Source organism: Gymnoscopelus braueri (genome assembly GCF_963280865.1).
Source record: "Gymnoscopelus braueri genome assembly, chromosome: 10".
Lineage (NCBI taxonomy): Eukaryota > Metazoa > Chordata > Actinopteri > Myctophiformes > Myctophidae > Gymnoscopelus > Gymnoscopelus braueri.
Genome location: NC_137611.1, coordinates 33,243,819 through 33,262,495, shown reverse-complemented (window position 1 = coordinate 33,262,495; position 18,677 = coordinate 33,243,819). Strand labels below are relative to the sequence as shown.

The following is an 18,677-nucleotide window of genomic DNA, read 5'->3' as shown; positions in this document are numbered from 1 at the left end:
GGGGAGACAAAAACGACAACGTAAGGAGCGCCGGCCCTCGTTACGTATCCTTACGTCCGACTATGAATGATACTTAAGGAGGAGCATTAGTGAGGACTAATTATATGAAGACTAGACCAGACAGACATACGTACAGATCCCGTGCATTTATTGTAAAAATGGGTGAAGTGCTCCTTTAACAACAGTAACTATATTTTTGAATTATAACTGAAGAATGTATTTCTTCTCTTCAGAGTGATCTTTGCTCTGGGCATCTCCATGACCTTTATCAACCTCCCGGTGGAGTGGTTCTCCGTGGGCTTTAACTGGACCTGGATGCTTCTTTTCGGAGACATCAGGCAGGGCATCTTCTACTCCATGCTGCTCTCCTTCTGGATCATCTTTTGTGGAGAGCATCTCATGGTACTGTACAATACCGGTCCTGGCCCCAGTCAACACGCTGTTTATATTATACATCCCACACACACCTAATGCAAGGTTGTCAAACTCATTTTTGAAACCCCTGCCTTAATAATACATTGAGTTATTTGTGTGGATGTGGGTGTTTTTTCATCTATTAATCATTTCTATGAATGTTGAGTCTGTCTGTCATTCCTTCTGTCAGGATCAGACGGAAAGGAACCGTTTCTCAGTCTACTGGAAGCAGGTCGGACCCATAGTCTTTGGCTCCTTCTGCCTCTTCATCTTTGACATGTGTGAGAGGTGAGACACGGTTATTTATATTTAACCATCCATCCTCCACTTTGATCCCAAACAACATATCATGAAAACTACTGGCTAGATTGCCAAGGAATGTAATGTTCAAACTCACTCTAAAGCAGGGGTCTTCAACGTTTTCAGGCCAAGGACCCCCTAGCTGAGAGAGAGATGAAGCAGGGACCCCCTCTATATTGTATAAAACTGTGTTTCAGATAAAACTTTTGCTACTCTTTTTTCCCTCTACACCTATAACTCTTTGCTATTTTTGGCTAAAGTTCTCCTCAGAAAAGGGTTGCTAGGGTTCAAGTGGTTAATGTAAACCCTTAGGGGTCCCGGACCCCCTGTTGAAGACCCCTGCTGCTCTAAAGCCTCTAGTTTAAGGGCAGTAAACTGGCCACTTGGCTGACAACTCAGTGCAGTGTTATGCCAGAGTTCCATGCAGGCACTAACAAAATCTCCCACCAGCACAGAGATTCCTTGTACTGTGAGCTGAAACCTTTACCATGGATGTGGAGTTCCTGATGTGTCTCAAAAATGTCATACGTCATATCTTATCAGCAAAAAAAGATTATGTCCCTCAGCCCGTTTATTTGGAGAATCACATAGACTGAATGGATATACAAAATGGATATACAAAATGCAGTGTAAGCTAGTGTGGGGTACCGGTACTTGTGCTGGTTTTGTCCCTTTTCGTAGAACCAACTTTTTAGTTTGTCATCAGTTCCGCCAGTACAACTGCTGTGTATCAAACTTGCAAACCCTTCAATTACGCTGCTGATAAACATTACCACCCTCAAACTAGAGCCTTAGTCATGTTCTTTTTTACCTACCTTGTGCTATAGTGCTGTTAAAGATGGTACATTTGTATATGCATACATTGTGTTTCCATATATAGTTTCATCTTTCCATCTTGCATATATTTAATTTTCCACCATGTTATTCTTTTGAAAATGCTGTGAAATTCTCAACTCCGACAACACACAGAATTATTTTGTTTTTTGTCACCAGGGGAGTCCAGCTAACAAACCCCTTCTACAGTATCTGGGCCTCAGATGTGGGAACTGAGCTGGCTGTATCCTTAAGATTATTTTATGGTTTCTCCTCACCTGCTTGTGTTGGAATACAGTATTTCTTTTACATGGCATCAAAACTTTGCATTCACACATCCTAACGTGTTCTTTTCTTTCCCATTTCTTATCCGTCACCAGTGAGTCCTGTTGTAGTTTTAAGTCCTTAATAAGAGCTTCAGCTAAACGTCTCAAACATAAATTATTCCACTTCTAATAAAAAGTGGAATAATTCATTGATGCCAGATGTGAATACTCCTGGTCCTCAAAAATCTAATTCCCTACAGTGTGTGCATGCTTGTTTAGCATGCCAGGCTGAATAATGCAAAATTCATCAGTGCATCTTTCTTGTCAAAAGAAAGTGCCAGAAATCTCTCTTTCGTTTTTTTTCTATCCCTCTGTCTTTTCTTTCCCCACCGTCTTCCCCTCTCTGTCTCTGGGATCCAGTTATAGTGAAAACATGGCTGAGCTCTCAGAAGACTCTTGAGTGGTTAGATAAGACATTTGACGACAGTGTCTGTAACCAGGGTCATCAAAGCTTTATTAGGTCTGCTAGTCTCTGTCCAGGCTTTCCATTGCTTTAACCCTTTAAAAGTTTTAGGAACGAGACACGTGACTTCAGTATTATACATTAATCATCATTATTTATTTATTGCAGTTCTAAATGAATACAGTACATCATAATCATAGGCGTTGATGCATGTTAATTACCAAATGTAACATAACAGACCTCTTTTAATGCCAAAATGACTAGTCCATATCATTTTTTTACACAATCCACATGGTTATTTCACTGTGGGTTTCTGTAGACTCGATTGGCCCCTTTATGCATGAAAACCTAAAACTATTTCACTTGAGTCATGCAACTTGATATCATGGTGAGAATGTAATAAATGTCTACAAATCCAAAAACATCACAGTATGCACGACATGTTGTATCCCTGAGCCGTGTTGCTACAGATGGCTTTCATCATTGTGGCGGGGATCTGTGCCTGTCTCTACTTCCTCTTCCTGTGTTTCATGGTGTTCCAAGTGTTCCGAAACATCAGTGGCAAGAGAACCTCCCTGCCCGCCATGTCCAAGGCTAGACGCCTGCATTATGAGGTGTGTGTTTGTGTCTGTTATGTCAGTTTGAGAGATACTCATGATGGGTTTGGACTGTACTCTGTAATTGTGTCATGTCTTGTACACCATTCAAAAAAACTGTTCTGGATCATACTATGTACTAATGTGTAGTAGTTTGTCACTCTGTACTGTACCTAACTCAGGAAACACTACCCTTCCACACTACCCTTCCTCTCTGCCTGACCTACTTGTTGTTAACTAGTTGTACGAACGCTTGTTTTCTATTGCTGTATTGTTTATTGGATCTTGTTTAGTCGATACACTTATTTGTTTTAGCTCATGCTCATTTGATTTAGCTATTTTGTCTCATCTGTTTAAGGAAATAGGTAGCTGATATATTGCACTTTTACCTTAGCGCTAGGTATACTCTTGGTTGCTTGTTTTTGCAGAAAATGCACTAAAGACTTCTGGTGATTAGTAGTTTTCGTTCCCTACCTATGTTGAATACACTTATTGTAAGTCGCTTTGGATAAAAGCGTCTGCTAAATGACTGTAATGTAATGTAATGTAACTCATCCCTTTTGTCCCCCAAGGGTCTGATCTTCAGGTTTAAATTCCTAATGTTGGTAACTCTGTTCTGCGCTGCCATGACGGTTATTTTCTTCATCATCAGTCAGGTCAGCCTGCTTATGTCCATTTTCTCTGTCCACCAATCTTATTTTGATTGTTGTTTTGAGATGTTTTTATTACTGCACCAGACCAGTGCAACATATTAATAGGCCCCTCGCCTGTTGGCCAGCAGCTTGTCAAATGTTGATGAGCAGCATAATAATGTCTCTTGTGTGCTCTGTCTATATCCAGGTGAATGAGGGTCACTGGCACTGGGGGGATCACACTGTCCAGGTGAATAGCGCCTTCTTCACTGGCATCTATGGCATGTGGAACCTCTACGTCTTTGCCATCATGTTCCTCTATGCCCCCTCACACAAGCGCTACGGAGATGAGCAGTCCAGTGGTCAGTGCATAATTGGTAACTTAAGTATCTTTCTTCTCTCTGTTTGTTGTCTGACGTTATGGACCGTTTGTATTCATTATATTTTTTTAGTTTTTTTTTAAGTTTTTTAATTAAATTCATGATAGTTTGTTTTGTTGTTAACCACTTTCAACTTGGCTTCCCTATTTTGGGCATGTCATTATAGGCAACATTTTTCACAATTTACAAGCTCACAACGCATCACATTGTGACGATATTTCCGCTATTTCTGAACTAGGGCTTTTTAGTGTTTTGTACAAATAGTTTTGGACTATGGATAGAAGCATTTTTGATAGATCAGTGCCCCCTGCTGGCGATGCATTTGGATTCTCGCCATTCTATGTTATGGACTGATGTCAGTAGCATAATTTAAAAAAAGATTAAAGATTTTATGGTTACGATTATGGTTAGGATGCAACCCTAACCATAACATCTCACATTTTTGTCAGCATCCCATTTGAGCTTACTTCAGCCTGTACATGTGTGTGTGCACGCACATACGTTACGTGTGTCTGTGGTTCCCAGAGGAAAGGAGGGTCTTTTGGCCCAAGAGGGTGTTTCTAATGGACACCAGGCTTCCTTCAGAGAATAGTAGAGAACAGTGAAGAGGAGGGGTAGAGAGAGGGAGGAAAAGTAATGAAAACCATCCATCTCCTGACGTCAGTGAGAGAGAGAGAGGGAGAGGGGGAGATGGGGCGAGAGAGAGAGCGAGAGAGAGAGAGGTTTCTTTGATATGCCAGCCAGACTCCCGCCTCTATTCTTTCTCCCTCTTAACCCCGTTCCTTGTTTTTTCACTCCTGTCTCTATCCCAGTAGATTTACTTTATCTGAACACTTAGTCTTGGTTCTGTTTCAAGCAGAGCTGTTATTTATCATCATCAGAAGGTCACCTAAATGAAGGAGACTTCCTCTTTGAGAAGATTTGGCTTCATTGACTTGGAGGACTGTCCACCTGCATATAAAATAGTGACTGAAACCCGGTCTGCTCAGATCTGTGCACTACGAGAAAGGGGAGAATGTCCAAATAGTGTCTTAAGACATTTTTGTATTATAAAAATCCTTTGTTTGTTATCTAGACTGTTTTTCAGTTTGGCCTTCTGTAATTCATGCACCTACTGTAGGCTTAACCATTGGATTTTCAAGGAGCATCACTGTACTCCACTGTTCTACGTACCATGAAACCTCATTTAACATTTTATGGGTCCATATATATATATTTTTACTTTGTCTTTATTACAACAGATACAACAAAAACACAACATACTGTACATCCAAAATGGACGCGACACACAAAAAATAATGATTAAATGAAAATGAAAAAGAAAAAAGACACTATTTACAAATATAATTTTCCCAACGTTTTTCAAATAACTCTGTTTTTCAATAACTAGTCCTCAGATTATAGGTAATTTTTTCCATGCGACAAATTTCTTCAATAATATCAAACCAATGTTCCTCTCTAGGAGGATCTGTTTTCAGCCATTTTCTTGTGATTGCTTTTTTAGCCGCCAGTGTCAAGATGTTGAACAGGTATATGTCCTCATGTCCTATTATGTCCTCTGGTGTCAATCCGAGATATAAAATCCGGGGATCACAAATTATCTTATAACCCATTACTTCCTCCAAAATCCGGAGAGCACTGTCCCAGAATGACTCTGGTCTCACACGACCAGAATATATGTGAGTGATTGGCGTTCAAATGTCCACACTGCTTCCAACAATATTGCTGCTTTCCCAGTTGTTTACTGTAATAAAAAAACTTTCAATTCTTCCACCCAAATTCCCTCCATCTTTTAGAACTTTTTACACATGGAACGCCAATCACTCTCAGACAATTCAATATTACATTCAGATTCCCACTTCAATTTTACATAGTGTATTTCTTCAAAAAAAAAAATTGCAAGCCTCTATACAATTTTGAAACAATCATTTGAGGCGTTTGTTTATATGCACCCGTCAATACACCAATCATTTCATGATGGGTCTAGCTCCCGCCCAGATAAACCTGGAAATCAACTTCTCCCAAGCTGAAAACTGTGATTCTGGTATTTTAACTGGCAGTGATAAGAAAAGATACAGCAACCTTGGTAAAAGGTTCATTTTAACCACTTCATTTCTTAAACTGAAATCCAATATTATTGTTGACCATTTAGCCACATCCCTCTTTATTTTATAATTTATTATATTGTAATTTGTTTCATAAAGTCTGCCAGCTTCCTGGGTGATTAGTACTCCCAAGTATTTTATTGATTTAGCTTTCCAATTTAAATGATGCATATTCCTAATTTCTTTATTTTTACAGGTCCATTTTTACACTGGAGTTAAATGCTCCAGTTCTTACTGTATGCTGTTGGGTTCTTAGTACCGCATTTTGGTCCAAATTGAAGTAACATTGTAGATGATGTATACCGTATGTGTCTCTGTACAGGAGATAATGGAGCCAATAGTGGAGAGGACATCCAGCTCACGACGACCATCACCCACGTAGACGGACCCACTGAGATCTACAAGATGACTGGCAAAGAAGCCCAGGAATAGACCCTTGGGCCTAATTTACGCTCCGGCGAAAAACTTTCGTTGTGATAAGTTGTTTGACAAAAACACCACAATTTAAACTGCAAAAGTTATTCCGTTTTTGTCGAGCGACATGTTGTGCGACACTTTTTTTTTTACCGAAGCAGAAATTAGGCATTAGACATAACCACCCTCTTTTGGAGGTCCCTCTGCTTCTACCTACTGCCCGACTCCCCTGCCCTACACTGTATTCTGGAAAGTCAGTTGGCATCAGAGAACCATATCCGTAGCCCTGCATCAGGCATCTACAGTATTCTGTGTTCCAATTCCCCAGTTAACTGCCCTTTTCCTCTACTGCCCCTGGCCTCTACACCAGTATCTGCTCTAAAGGGTAATTCCGCAACGTTCTAATGCTTAAATGCATGCTCCATCATGTGACGTTGTCACGTGCCGATAATAGTCGTCCTACAAGCTCGCAACGCATGACATGCGTTGTGAGCTTGTAGGTCGGCTATTTTATGTACGCGACACGTCGTACAACAAAGTATAAACAGGAATTAAGACGGTATCCTCTCGTCGCAAATCTTGGGTCTGAACTAGGCTTGAAATACAACTCTGTCGAGTCCCGACATGGCTCCTTGAGGTCCTGTCATTTCATGATTTATTGTATTTTTTTCTTAAGTTTGAAAACGGATATGTGGACGATTGGTCTTTGTATATACTGCGTGACGCCTCTCTTAAAAGCAATAGGGTCAGGATGTGGAAAAGCTGTTCCTGAATGGGGGAAACTGTTTGAGAGTAAAGAATACCATCTGGTCGTATAGTAACAAATAAAGTGCAAAGTACTTTGAAACCTTGTATGAATATCCTCTTGATAAACATACTTTATGTCCCATACACAGATGGACAAGAAGATTGTATTGGCTGTTATTTGACTAATTTGGGTTTAACTCAAGATAAAGGTGTTTTCTCCACGTTGCCCTATAGCTACTATCTGTGTGCTCACAGCTCTACACTACCACGGGAAGAATACTGGTTTACTATTGGTATCGTCCTGTTTGTCATTCTTAATGTGGTTGGGTTCCTCCTTAAAATTTTGGGGAAATGTACAGACCACCTAGTTATTATAGTAAATGCATACTGTACGTTCATGTATGTTTCAACATAGATAATCTATTTTTTATAACGTGCTTATTTTCAACTTTATGACATATTTCACTGTATCACTGTACATGGACAAAAAAACAAGGATTTGAAATCGACTGTAGTCTATTACACATGGGTGTTAGTTATTTTGTGCTTTTATGGTAATTTAAATAAAACTTTTACTCTATCCTTTTTGTTTTCTGGACTGTGTGTTGTTTACTCAACATATGGACAATATTTACTTTCCTTAACCCATTAAAAAACGGAAAAGCATGTGTCATTTTAGCGTTTGCTATTAAAAAATTGCAGATATACAAGCGCGCAGCACGTCACTTCGTGCCGCGCTGCGGTCTTGTACATCTGCTGTTATTGAATTATTTTCTTAATCTTGAAAGTGTAAGAACTACTGATTTAGAAGCCATCGGCCTCAGGTCTTAATGGGTTAAATCTGGATAAGATATTGGTTTTCTTAAAAAAAAAAAAAAATAATCCACTTGCCTACACTTGAAATTGAGTTTTTAAAAAAAAGTATATTTAAGCCTTGCTCCATAAACTTAATACTTAGTAATGTTATATACTGAAGAGTAGCCTAACAAATGAATTCAGGATTATTATTTTTTTTATTATGAGTGTATAAATGTAACCAAATGTACCCGTAATTCTGAATCATTTTGCAGGGATAGTGCGCCTCCTCAAGGCGGACAGGAAAACGACATTCACGTTTCTTTCTATGCCATCGTCCGCTAGTGGGCAGTGTCGTTCCCATCTCTCCTCCTCCTCCAGCCATGCACCACACCACACACACACACACACACACACACACCCGACGACAGAAGTTCGGCCGTTCCCGTCACGACGAAGCACTCGAGCGGAGGAGAGAGAGAGTGGAGTGGAGTCAAAGCGAGGAGGAAGGGGAAAAAAACTAAGTAAACGACCGTTACAGATTAACAACGTTCAACCGGTGGCGAGAAGAGAAAGTGGCACGAGTCGGCAGTTTTTGAAGTCCATCGTGTGACTGGGTGTTCTCTAGTGTAGTAAACAAACAGGCAGTACTACAGTAGACACAGTGGTGACATTGCGCTCGGGCAGCAGGTCTCCTCCCAGACAGCAGCTTGTTGACGGATAACAGCTCGTCTCTCCGTCCAGACAGACCTGACCTGACTGTACATTATAACCCCCTCTCTAAGGACAGGTAAGTGTCCACCATGTGTCCGTCTATAACGGCCTCATTTGTACTTAGTTGCGTGCTAGTGTCGCGCTCTGTAAATAGCAGATCTACAAGCTCACCAGGCGTTACCGTGGTGAGCTTGTAGATCTGCTATTTACCGCATGCAACACCAAGTATAAATGAGGCTTACCTCTGCATTCACAGCTGAGCTGACCATAAAAAAAAATGATGCCATGGATGAAGCAAAATTCAGTGCTTCTACTGCTGCAGCCAGCGGTACAATGTTCATTCTGACAAACTGTGACAGCAGTAATGTGGCTCCATGCTGAATATAGGCAACAGATCTCATCTTATTGTGTGTTTCTGAGTGACCATAATAACGCATAGCTTAATAAGTAGCCTGTCGTCTGCAACAGTTGACAGGCCAACCAAGGCTGAATGGTTTTAATATTAAACTGGGGCTGTGTTTGCCTTCTATCGAATTGATTTTCTTCAGTAATTTCGCAGGAGAAGGCCCCACCTACTATGCCTGCTATGAAACCACTTACATTTTTGGAAAGTGAGTGATTTTTGTAATAGTACACTGTACCAATCACATTGTGGTATCTTGTCTTTGCAAAGGGTTTAATAATATACCACTGCAGCCCAATAATCGTGAACCAATTGGACAGATTATGCCCTTTAGTATTGATGTTCAAAGGGGAGAGGCCCGGCACAGCAGTGCCTGCCATGTTTACATGAACCATCAACAGCTCTGTCCATCCATGTCCCTCTGGCCATTAGAGGGACAGAATACAGACTGGCCATTGATAAGGCCAACTCATTAGTACCCCATTCACTGCCATCAAAGCCTCCTCTCTCTACGCCCATTAAGATGAGTGGGCCCACCGCGTTGGGTGATAGGGATTCAACAGCACTTCATCGCTGGATCTCGGTGTTGCATAGGAGTCTGGCCTCATGTAAAGAGCAACAGGTGGTTTAACACTGATATGAGGAGTAGAAAACCTCTTGGAGTGAGGCAGACTGACACTGTCTCAGAGAAAAACACAGATTAATGTACAGTGAAAGATACAGAGTGTTAAAATGGACCTGTAAGGATTTTTACCTTGTACTACCAGTCGGTGAAGCGAATGTGTCAAAATAACCTGAAATACAAGTACACACGTTATCTGTCATAGTGTGACTGTGCTCTTAAACCCATTAAGACCTGGGGCTGATTCTACAAATACCTTCTAAATCAGTAGCTCTCACACTTTCAAGATTTTTAGAAAATGTTTAAAAAACAGCAGATGTACAAGCTCGCAGTACGGCACGCTGTGAGCTTGCATATCTGCTCTTTTTGAATAGTCAACGCAAAAATCCAAAATGGCACAGATGCTTTCCTGGTTTTAATGGGTTGAAAAAAATCACTCACTTCTCTAGCAGTGGAAGTGGTAGGCAGCTTGGTATTGTTTATTTTTAATGACAAATGGTGGTGATGATAACAATGACGAAGCTGCCATGTATAAATCTGGACATACTTAAAGCTGCCCCCCCCCCCCAGACCTGTTCCCTGGAACAAACATGACTCAGACCACATCACTATAGCAAAAAAAGGCATGGGTTTCCGAGGCTACTATAGCAGCAGCACAGCGTGCAAAATGGTATTCACGTGAATGTGTGTGCTTTTAACAATTTCATAGAAGTTCTAAGATCTATTTTCTTCTAATGTGATTTGTGGATAGTCAGCAGTGGAGAGGAGGTCATATCGTGACCTCCACAGTGGTGAAATCACCAGGGACTATACTTAACACAAGTAACATATGACGTAAAATCCGTCAATGTGGGAAAACTCCATCCACTGAAAATGGGTGGGTGTGGCACTGGCCCCTATGTATTTGCAATATTAATTGGAAACAAGCAACAGTTTTCATATCTAGACTGCTGCCATGTCCACCCTTCAACAGGCTGAATTGTTTTTTTTCCATCAGAGGGAAACGTTCTGTAAGATGATGGCCTCCCTAAAGAGGATTCTGTGGCATTCTTTGTTGCTTTATTTGGATAGGATGAAGTAGTGAGTCAAAGCAAAAGCAGATTGGAAGGATGTCATGCTGCAGAGGTCCCCAGTCAAGAATTGAACCATTCCGGTGGGGATGTTTCTTCTAAATATATGTTTTTCTGAATATATACATATATACTATGTACAAGCTCTGTATGAGTGCAACTTGGCTGTAATGGCAGACACATAGATGTAACCAGCGATGTACATAACTTAATAGCAGCTACAGGCTCCTCTGGAGTGCGCTCATCTCCTTAAGACCGATTTGCACGTCGTAGTGCGAAGGTATCGTGCGCCGAAAATACCCGATTAACAAGCTCACAACGCGTTGTGGATGCGACGCGCTGTGGGCTTGTAGATCGGCTATTTTCGACGTGTGGCGCTGTCGTGTGACGGAGTGTAAGATAAGCATTAGACAGTGAGAGAATGTTACTGGACTGGATCTGCAGCCATGTGTCTGTGAGCTCAGATAAACAACCTGTGTGTCTGGACAAGGAAGACGTGATGCAGTAGCTGCTGCCGGGTCGAGCTGCCTGCAGGTCACCTATGTGTCATTTCCTCTTAAAGTTATGGATTAGCCCTGAGGGTTTCTCTCTCTCTCTGTGTGTGTGTGTGTGTGTGTGTGTGTGTGTGTGTGTGTGTGTGTGTGTGTGTGTGTGTGTGTGTGTGTGTGTGTGTGTGTGTGTGTGTGTGTGTGTGTGTGTGTGTGTGTGTGTGTGTGTGTGTGTGTGTGTGTGTGTGTGTGTGTGTGTGTGTGCTCGCGCGCGCGCGAGCGAATGTACTGTGGGTAAAAGTGTTTGTGAAAGTGAATGAGAGAGTGAGTGAGTCAGTCAGTCACTTAGTGTGTGTGTGAGAGTGAGTGTACTGTATTACAAAACAATGGAGACATGCTGAAACACAAACACACACACACACACACACACACACACACACACACACACACACACACACACACTCACTTCCAGTCAGGCCCGGTGTCACAGGGGGGGGCGTGAGGGGGCAACGCCCCCTCAACTGGACCATCTCACCCCCTAAGTCAAGACTGCCAGTTAAAAAAACAAACCGTCTGGTACTTTTTAATTAATAGCGTTTCGGAGTCAAGCCTTCCTCAGTGTGGTGTTGTGTGTACCAGGAGGGACTGATGAGAAGGACTTCAGCTGCTCTTGGTAAAAAAAATAAAATAATTTAAATCACGCACGCGCACCCCCCGTACGCATCTGCCCCCCCCCCCCCCCCCCCCCCCCCTTCCAGTGCATCACCAGAGAATGTTTTCTGGCTCCTACAGTATGTGATCATTAACTTTGTGAATGATGAAGTGTCTATTTTACTACACACACACACACACACACACACACACACACACACACACACACACACACACACACACAGACCACTCTCTTTCTATCCATTAGTGTCTCTAGTAATCATTCAGAGCAGAGGACATGACTGTCAGCCTCTGACATTAATAGTCACAGATGTGTCTGCCTGGCAGAACTTAACAAATAACTGACCACCGTTAAACCTTTTGTTATTATTGTCACAAATACTGGCACTGCACACACCCAGCATCAGAAGAACAATTTGGGCAAATTGGAACTGTGTGATACAGGGTGATATATCAATGACAAAGACTTATTGTCATTTCATTATAATTCTCAAAGAAATACATCTATTTTAATATCACCAAATGGACCTGCAGTTGGTCCCATTTGTACACTCATGGAGTTAAATGAACAGTACTGAAGAGTTTACTGTGTGAATAATCTGTATTTGGCTCTAAACATTATTGTGATTGTCACTTTTCAACCACTTGAACCCCAGCATCCATATTCTGGGGGAAACATTCGGCAAAAATAGCAGATCTACAAGCTCACAACGTGCCACAACGCATCACAACGTGATGCTTTGTGAGCTTATAGATCAGCTATTTTTGGCAAAGAGATTTGGTGTAGATGGGGAAAAAGAGATCCAAGTACAGTTGTAACTCAAGTTTGTCTCTCTACGAATAGAGGTTTAGTGGTTAAGCGATATATCACCATGAGCACTTTTGTGGTTTGTGTTGTTGTTGTTGTGTTTTGGTTGGTAGCAGCCAGGTCCAGTCTATGCAGCGTTTGATCCCCTGCTCCACCCGAGAGCACAGATGTGCTGACACTGATGACACCACAGTCACACCCAAGCCACGATTTAGCAAACAACACTCTGTAAGCAAATACTAGCCTACATGCTACATTTTCTCTCTCTCTCTCTTGTTTTGTTTTGCTGAAAACCCACCAAATTCATTACAGATGAGGACCCCCACACACACACACACACACACACACACACACACACACACACACACACACACACACACACACATCCTTCCAAAGTTGTGTGTTGTGACATTTGAAATATAAGGATAGAGTTGAACACAGTGTGGAAGATAAAGCTGTTCTACCTCAGCTGGCTTCAGGAAGTACTGGCTCTGGTTGCACTTGTGTTATAATCAGGTTCTAATCATCATCTCAGATGTACGAGTTCACTCAATGCAGGAAGTGTTGTCCTAGCAACTATCTCAGTTTGGTTCAGAAAGAAAAATGGTGGCTCAGCAGCCATAAGATATTTCCCCCCCCCCTTACATTGTTATCAGACTGTGGCTCATCAGCATCATCATCATTCGCTATCACACTCACCTATTCCTCTGCCTTCCTCATTCTTGTTTTGTCTCTAATCTACCTTTAAATTCCCCAGGCTGTCTCGTCATAGATATGTATAGATATAGATTGACATATCCTTCTGGCAAATATAAAGGGCTTTTTTTGACAGCATCAGTAGTATCAGTATAATTAAGCGCTGTTCAAAAACAAAAAAAATAGCTAATAGATTGGCAATTTTTTGTATAAGTTTTTGTATTTGTGTAAATCTTTGCCTATAATGACATACCCAAAATGTTGCACTTTTTGATAAAATGTCAGTGAAAACATCGTTGGGCTAGGACTCGCCAAAATCAGGATCGACATTGGACCCAAAAATCTGGCATCGGTTGGGCTCTATAACCCCCGGTGTCCATTTAAAGCAGAGGATTTAGCAGTGGATAATACAAATGGATAGGGAGCATAGATACTACTATATATCTATATATCTGAAAGAAGCCTGTAAATTATTCCAGGGTGCAAACTGCAAAGCGTCTTGTCTAATCTTGTTCTGCTGGAGTGAACACCCTTCCTCTCACTCTCAGTGAGAAAGTGTCATCTCCACCCATTTGAGAAGCTCTTACTCTTAGGTGGAACATGGAACGATGGAATGTCATTTAAGCAAAGATACTTGCCTTGTCTTTAGTTTCTATACTGTAACACTAGTGATTCATTTAATTTCAAGGATTCACAGTTTAATATGCATTTGCATATGTCATTTCATACTATTTTTCTGGAACCCTAATCTACACAGCAGTGTTCATTTAACTCAGAGAGAGCGTACAAATGGAACACAGGAAAATAATTGTGGAACCAAATGGGTCCGTTTCATTTGTACACTCTCGGAGTTACAGACCCATAAGGGTCCATTTGGTTCCTTCCTAACTATTAATCATTTATGTGGGGACCCACTGGAACCCCCTCAAGGACCTGTGGTGGTCCCTGGCTGGACTCCACGTTGAGAACCACTGGCCTCTAGTACTCAACACCTATCGGCCACCTCCAATGCCACTCTGAGATGGCAAATAATGGCACCTCACGGAAGATAATTGTAAATTGGTGATGCATGATTTTTGGTAAATGATAGACACCAAAAACATGTACAACCTTGTGCCTTTCATGTTGTGCCAAGGCCTGAGTTTGTAAGGCGGTGTATCCTCACTGCTGATTGGATAGAAAGTAGGAAGCAGATAAGATAGGTGTGTTCAGACTGTAAACCATGAAGAAGGGTGTCGCTCCAAACAGACAGTGATCAGAGGTTAGTTTTGTAACAACTTGCTTCTAACGGTAAAGATTACAAAATGAGAATGGAAGCTGATTGCGAGTCAGGGCTACTTGACTCCTGGGCTGTAAACAAGAGGTGATCAGACCTTTACCACCTAAAATAATTTAAATGACTTTGCAAACTTACTTTCACAGGGGTTTTATGGTCCTATGATATGTATCTTTTTTTCTTTTTCTTTAGTAATTTACCAAAGATTTATCAGGTTTTGTAATTCTTACTGTAACATGCTTTTTGAAATTTGTTTACTATCTAATGTGCTATATAAACATAGAATATGATCATTATTATTGTTATGATTGTATGGTAGAGGTGCATGACAGAGTGGTTGAGACAGATGTTTTGGTGGATAGAAGAATTGAATCACACAGAGATGAAGGAGAACAAAAGAGACAGAAGGAATTAACCGCTTCAACAACACTATATACTTCATTGACTGGGGTCCCACAGTTATGTAACGGTATAGGGCATAGCATATATACTTTGGTCTCACTGCTCTTCTTGCTCTGAGAAATGTATATCCTCTTGTTGGGAAGGACCACAATGAGGTATTGCATGTTAAAAAGCGCAATATATCCTCTTCCCAAACAGGTTTTCTGTATTAGTTCAGCAGCACTGATGTAGTTCAAGTCCCCGGGTAGGACAAAATGAACAGATTGCAGATTTAAGATTACTATTAGTGTTTTCGCCATGAACACAGCAAACAAGGACAATGACACAACCAACCGGCCAAAAAAAGAAAGAATGGTGGTAGTTTTCACATTCATGGATTTTACTCCACTGACATACAAGAATAAACTTCAGCACAACTTTGTTGGACTTCACAGAAGACTGCGCCCTACAACAGGCTATTAGAGATAATGCTGGAAATTGTGATAGCGTATCTTTTGTGTCTCAAAGTGTATATTTGTGGATGGAAAGAGATGACAGGGAGGACAATGTGTAAATGTTTGAGGAGAGGGGAAGGGAGGGGAGATGACAATAGGTTATTTATGGTTCTATCGTGACAACAAGGCCTGTTGCCATGTGGAAAATTGCCACTCTGTTCCCTACATGTTGTTCAACTGCACACAATACTACATATTCACTTATTCTCTATTTCTGAACCTCTACCTCCACAGTAATGTGAAAGTAATTCCCTGTGCCTACTGGTTTCCAATGTGTGGATAGCATACATTTTTCTCTGAATGCACGTAATTACACAATTCAACGTCTATGTTGTATGTGTTTTCCAAAATCTCAATATCAGTTGTGTGCATTTTGCATTTTTAATTATTTTGAAAATATTTGTCATATTGGATAATTTGATGCCATATTGTACACTGAGTTGTACACTGAGGCTAAACTAACACTGAGGATTTTACTGTGTGTCTCTTGATGTGTATCAGTGTTTGGGCCGGCCTATTCTCCAGCTCTAGAAATACTTATTTATGGTCATTTCCCTGGTACGTTTGTAGAGCTTACTGGAAGAAAACATGGACAGGGTTGGTTTACATTTATGGTTCTATTTTGGTGGACAAAAAGGCTTGCCAATTTGTCATAGACAGAAACAGCAGCATGAAAATATTTCGAATGTCCCACGTGAAGAGCTGGATAGGCTTCCAGGTATCCGGGGACCTCATTTATAAAAGGTTCTTGTGTTCCTGCCGAACACCAGAAACCTAATATCTCCCTTGGACAAGGGGGATTCCCCTTTGATGAGCGGTGGTTGTTTGTTTTCCCTTGGAGGAGACCATGATTTGAATCCAGGTGGTAATACTTAAATAAATGTTGATTGATTTCTGCAGCTTTTAGTGATATATACAATTATAAAACAACTCCCTAAAGTGTAGATGCTGTGTTGATTATATACAAGTCTAAATACATGTCATTGTCTAAACTTGAACATGGACCATTTTTCCGTTATAGGTTTATTTTTAGAGGTTGTTGTGGTTGTCATACATCTGTTTATATTTTGTCCAAACTCATTAAAAGGCTATCAAACTCGTATGAATAAATGAGTCAATGTTAGATTGACAACATAAGAATTTTCGTAAATATGTCTTTTATCTATCCTCGCCTACTTGTCTCCACACACTCTTAAATATATAAAGCAAAGCAAGGACACAAAACTGCATCTTTGAAATAATTTAAAGGAAGACACTGTTGTTATTGTGTATAATTGCAAACAGATCCTAAAGCTGTAAACAGTTTTATATGAATTCATTTGGTTTGAGAATTAATTACTTAATTTGGCCACCTAATGATATCATGAGGAGAGGAGGATATTATTCTGCGTACCGTTGACCACTTGAACTCTAGCGTTCCTATTCTGGAGCAACATTCTGCGAAAATAGCCGATCTGCATGCCCAAGCTGGGGACAGTCATTTACCCTCATTTATCAACGCGGTGCAGCCCAAATAATGGGCGTAGAGCGAGATCACCGCACCTTTCGGCATTTATCAATATATCCTGACGTGGGCTTCATCCTACCGTACACTGAGATCTCACGTCTGGTCGAGACCAGTTGTTGACGTTGGCTGCGCCCGTTTATTCCATTCTAGACCTGCGGAGCAGCATTGTCTGACTGTCTGACAGGCATCTGGACACATAAATAATCCACTCCTAAATGTATATCTACACACTAATAATTAATCCCTGTGAAAATATAACATTTTATAAAGTAATTTAAACAAACTGCTTTAACAGTCATTCAGTTGCATTGGCTATTTTAAAATAGCAGATCTGCAAGCTCAAAAACGGGTCGCATCGCGACGCGTTGTGAGCTTGTAGATCTGCTATTTTCAAAATATACGAGCGCTTTTGCGTCGGGACTCGGGAGTCCCGCGGTCGGGACTGCCGACGATCTTTTCATGGACAGTGAGGTGTACAAACTTACAGTAACTTGTCCTATGTTATGGAGTTATGTCATAGAGAGTTACGAAGTCTACAACCTGGCTGGGTTAAGGATATAAACCCGACGCTCCAATCTCTTATTAACGTGGCGGAATCACTGCCGCGGAATGACTGCCGCCCGTCCGAGTCTCACGGGGAATATCCTACATGACTGCTTGTGCACTGCTCGGTATGGGTTAAATAAATTAATATACAAACGTATTCCATTCATGGCGATGTGATTGGTATCATAATATGTCATTCATGTAGGCTACAAGCCTAAGTGACAAAGATTGTACCGCTACGGATTACATGAAAGACACAGTTGGGCGTGTGTGTGTGTGTGTGTGTGTGTGTGTGTGTGTGTGTGAGTGAGAGAGAGAGAGAGAGAGAGAGGTGAGGCGTGTGCGTGTGCGTGTGTGTGTGACTTGACAGGCAGCGAGGCGAGGCGATCGGGGGAAACTCTTTCTTATTGGCTTTTGATGTCTTTGGTCGTATTCTGATTCTTCTTCATGTCGTAAAATCGGGGCGTTTTGAGAATATTTAAGGGCGTGTTATTTAAATGACGCTCGTTTTCAGACGTGAGATTTATCAAAGCTCCGACCTGATGTACGCCAGGATTGGCTGTGTAGGATCCGTTGATAAATGTGACTTTGACGTTGGTGTACGCCGAATATATGGAAAAATATAAGCCGGTTTATACGCTGCGTTGATAAATGAGGGCAGTGTGTTGTGGGGATTAAGTGTTTAAATATGGCTTAATGAAATGATGGAAAAAAAGAGCATTGCTCAAAACCACATTGACATTAACAGTTGGAAGTTCCAGTTTTTAGGTCGTTTTTATTCACTTTGTACAGAGTGTAACACACTGTAGGAATTCAAATTAAAACAAAAAAGAAGTCTTTGAGAATAAATTAAACTGGAGGCTGGGATGAAATCCAGTTTAGATGCCTTGAGGTGAAATTCCTCTTTATGTTCTCACCCTCTGCTTCCTCCCTGTGGTGACATGGTGAAACTGCAGGATGTTTAGCAGGCGTGCCACATCAACCCAATAACAAAACTGTTCTACTGGTGGGTGTCATTAACCCAATAATCTGTGGTATCTCCCTCTCTACCCTC

At 41.1% G+C, this 18,677-nt stretch overlaps 2 protein-coding genes across 6 annotated transcripts in view; both read left to right on the top strand.

Moving 5' to 3' along the window:
* The window catches only part of wls (Wnt ligand secretion mediator), a 30,201-nt gene extending 22,491 nt beyond the window's left edge, over positions 1 to 7,710 (top strand). The window contains exons 6-12 of one of the 2 annotated variants that reach the window (XM_080440709.1): positions 234 to 402; positions 605 to 702; positions 1,708 to 1,771; positions 2,727 to 2,870; positions 3,425 to 3,508; positions 3,693 to 3,861; positions 6,292 to 7,710. In XM_080440709.1, the coding sequence (XP_080296835.1) occupies positions 234 to 402; positions 605 to 702; positions 1,708 to 1,771; positions 2,727 to 2,870; positions 3,425 to 3,508; positions 3,693 to 3,861; positions 6,292 to 6,401 (838 nt within the window). In that variant the 3' untranslated portion in view covers positions 6,402 to 7,710. The remainder of the gene's footprint in view (positions 1 to 233; positions 403 to 604; positions 703 to 1,707; positions 1,772 to 2,726; positions 2,871 to 3,424; positions 3,509 to 3,692; positions 3,862 to 6,291) is intronic. The other variant, XM_080440710.1, reaches the window with a different exon arrangement.
* Positions 7,711 to 8,353: 643 nt separating this feature from the next.
* The window catches only part of gng12a (guanine nucleotide binding protein (G protein), gamma 12a), a 37,959-nt gene continuing 27,635 nt past the window's right edge, over positions 8,354 to 18,677 (top strand). For 2 of the 4 annotated variants that reach the window (XM_080439493.1, XM_080439492.1), the window contains exon 1: positions 8,354 to 8,715. The gene's annotated coding sequence lies outside the window, so the exon portion shown is untranslated. Of the gene's footprint in view, positions 8,716 to 10,630; positions 10,818 to 18,677 lie in introns of those variants that run through there. The other 2 variants (XM_080439495.1, XM_080439494.1) reach the window with 2 other exon arrangements.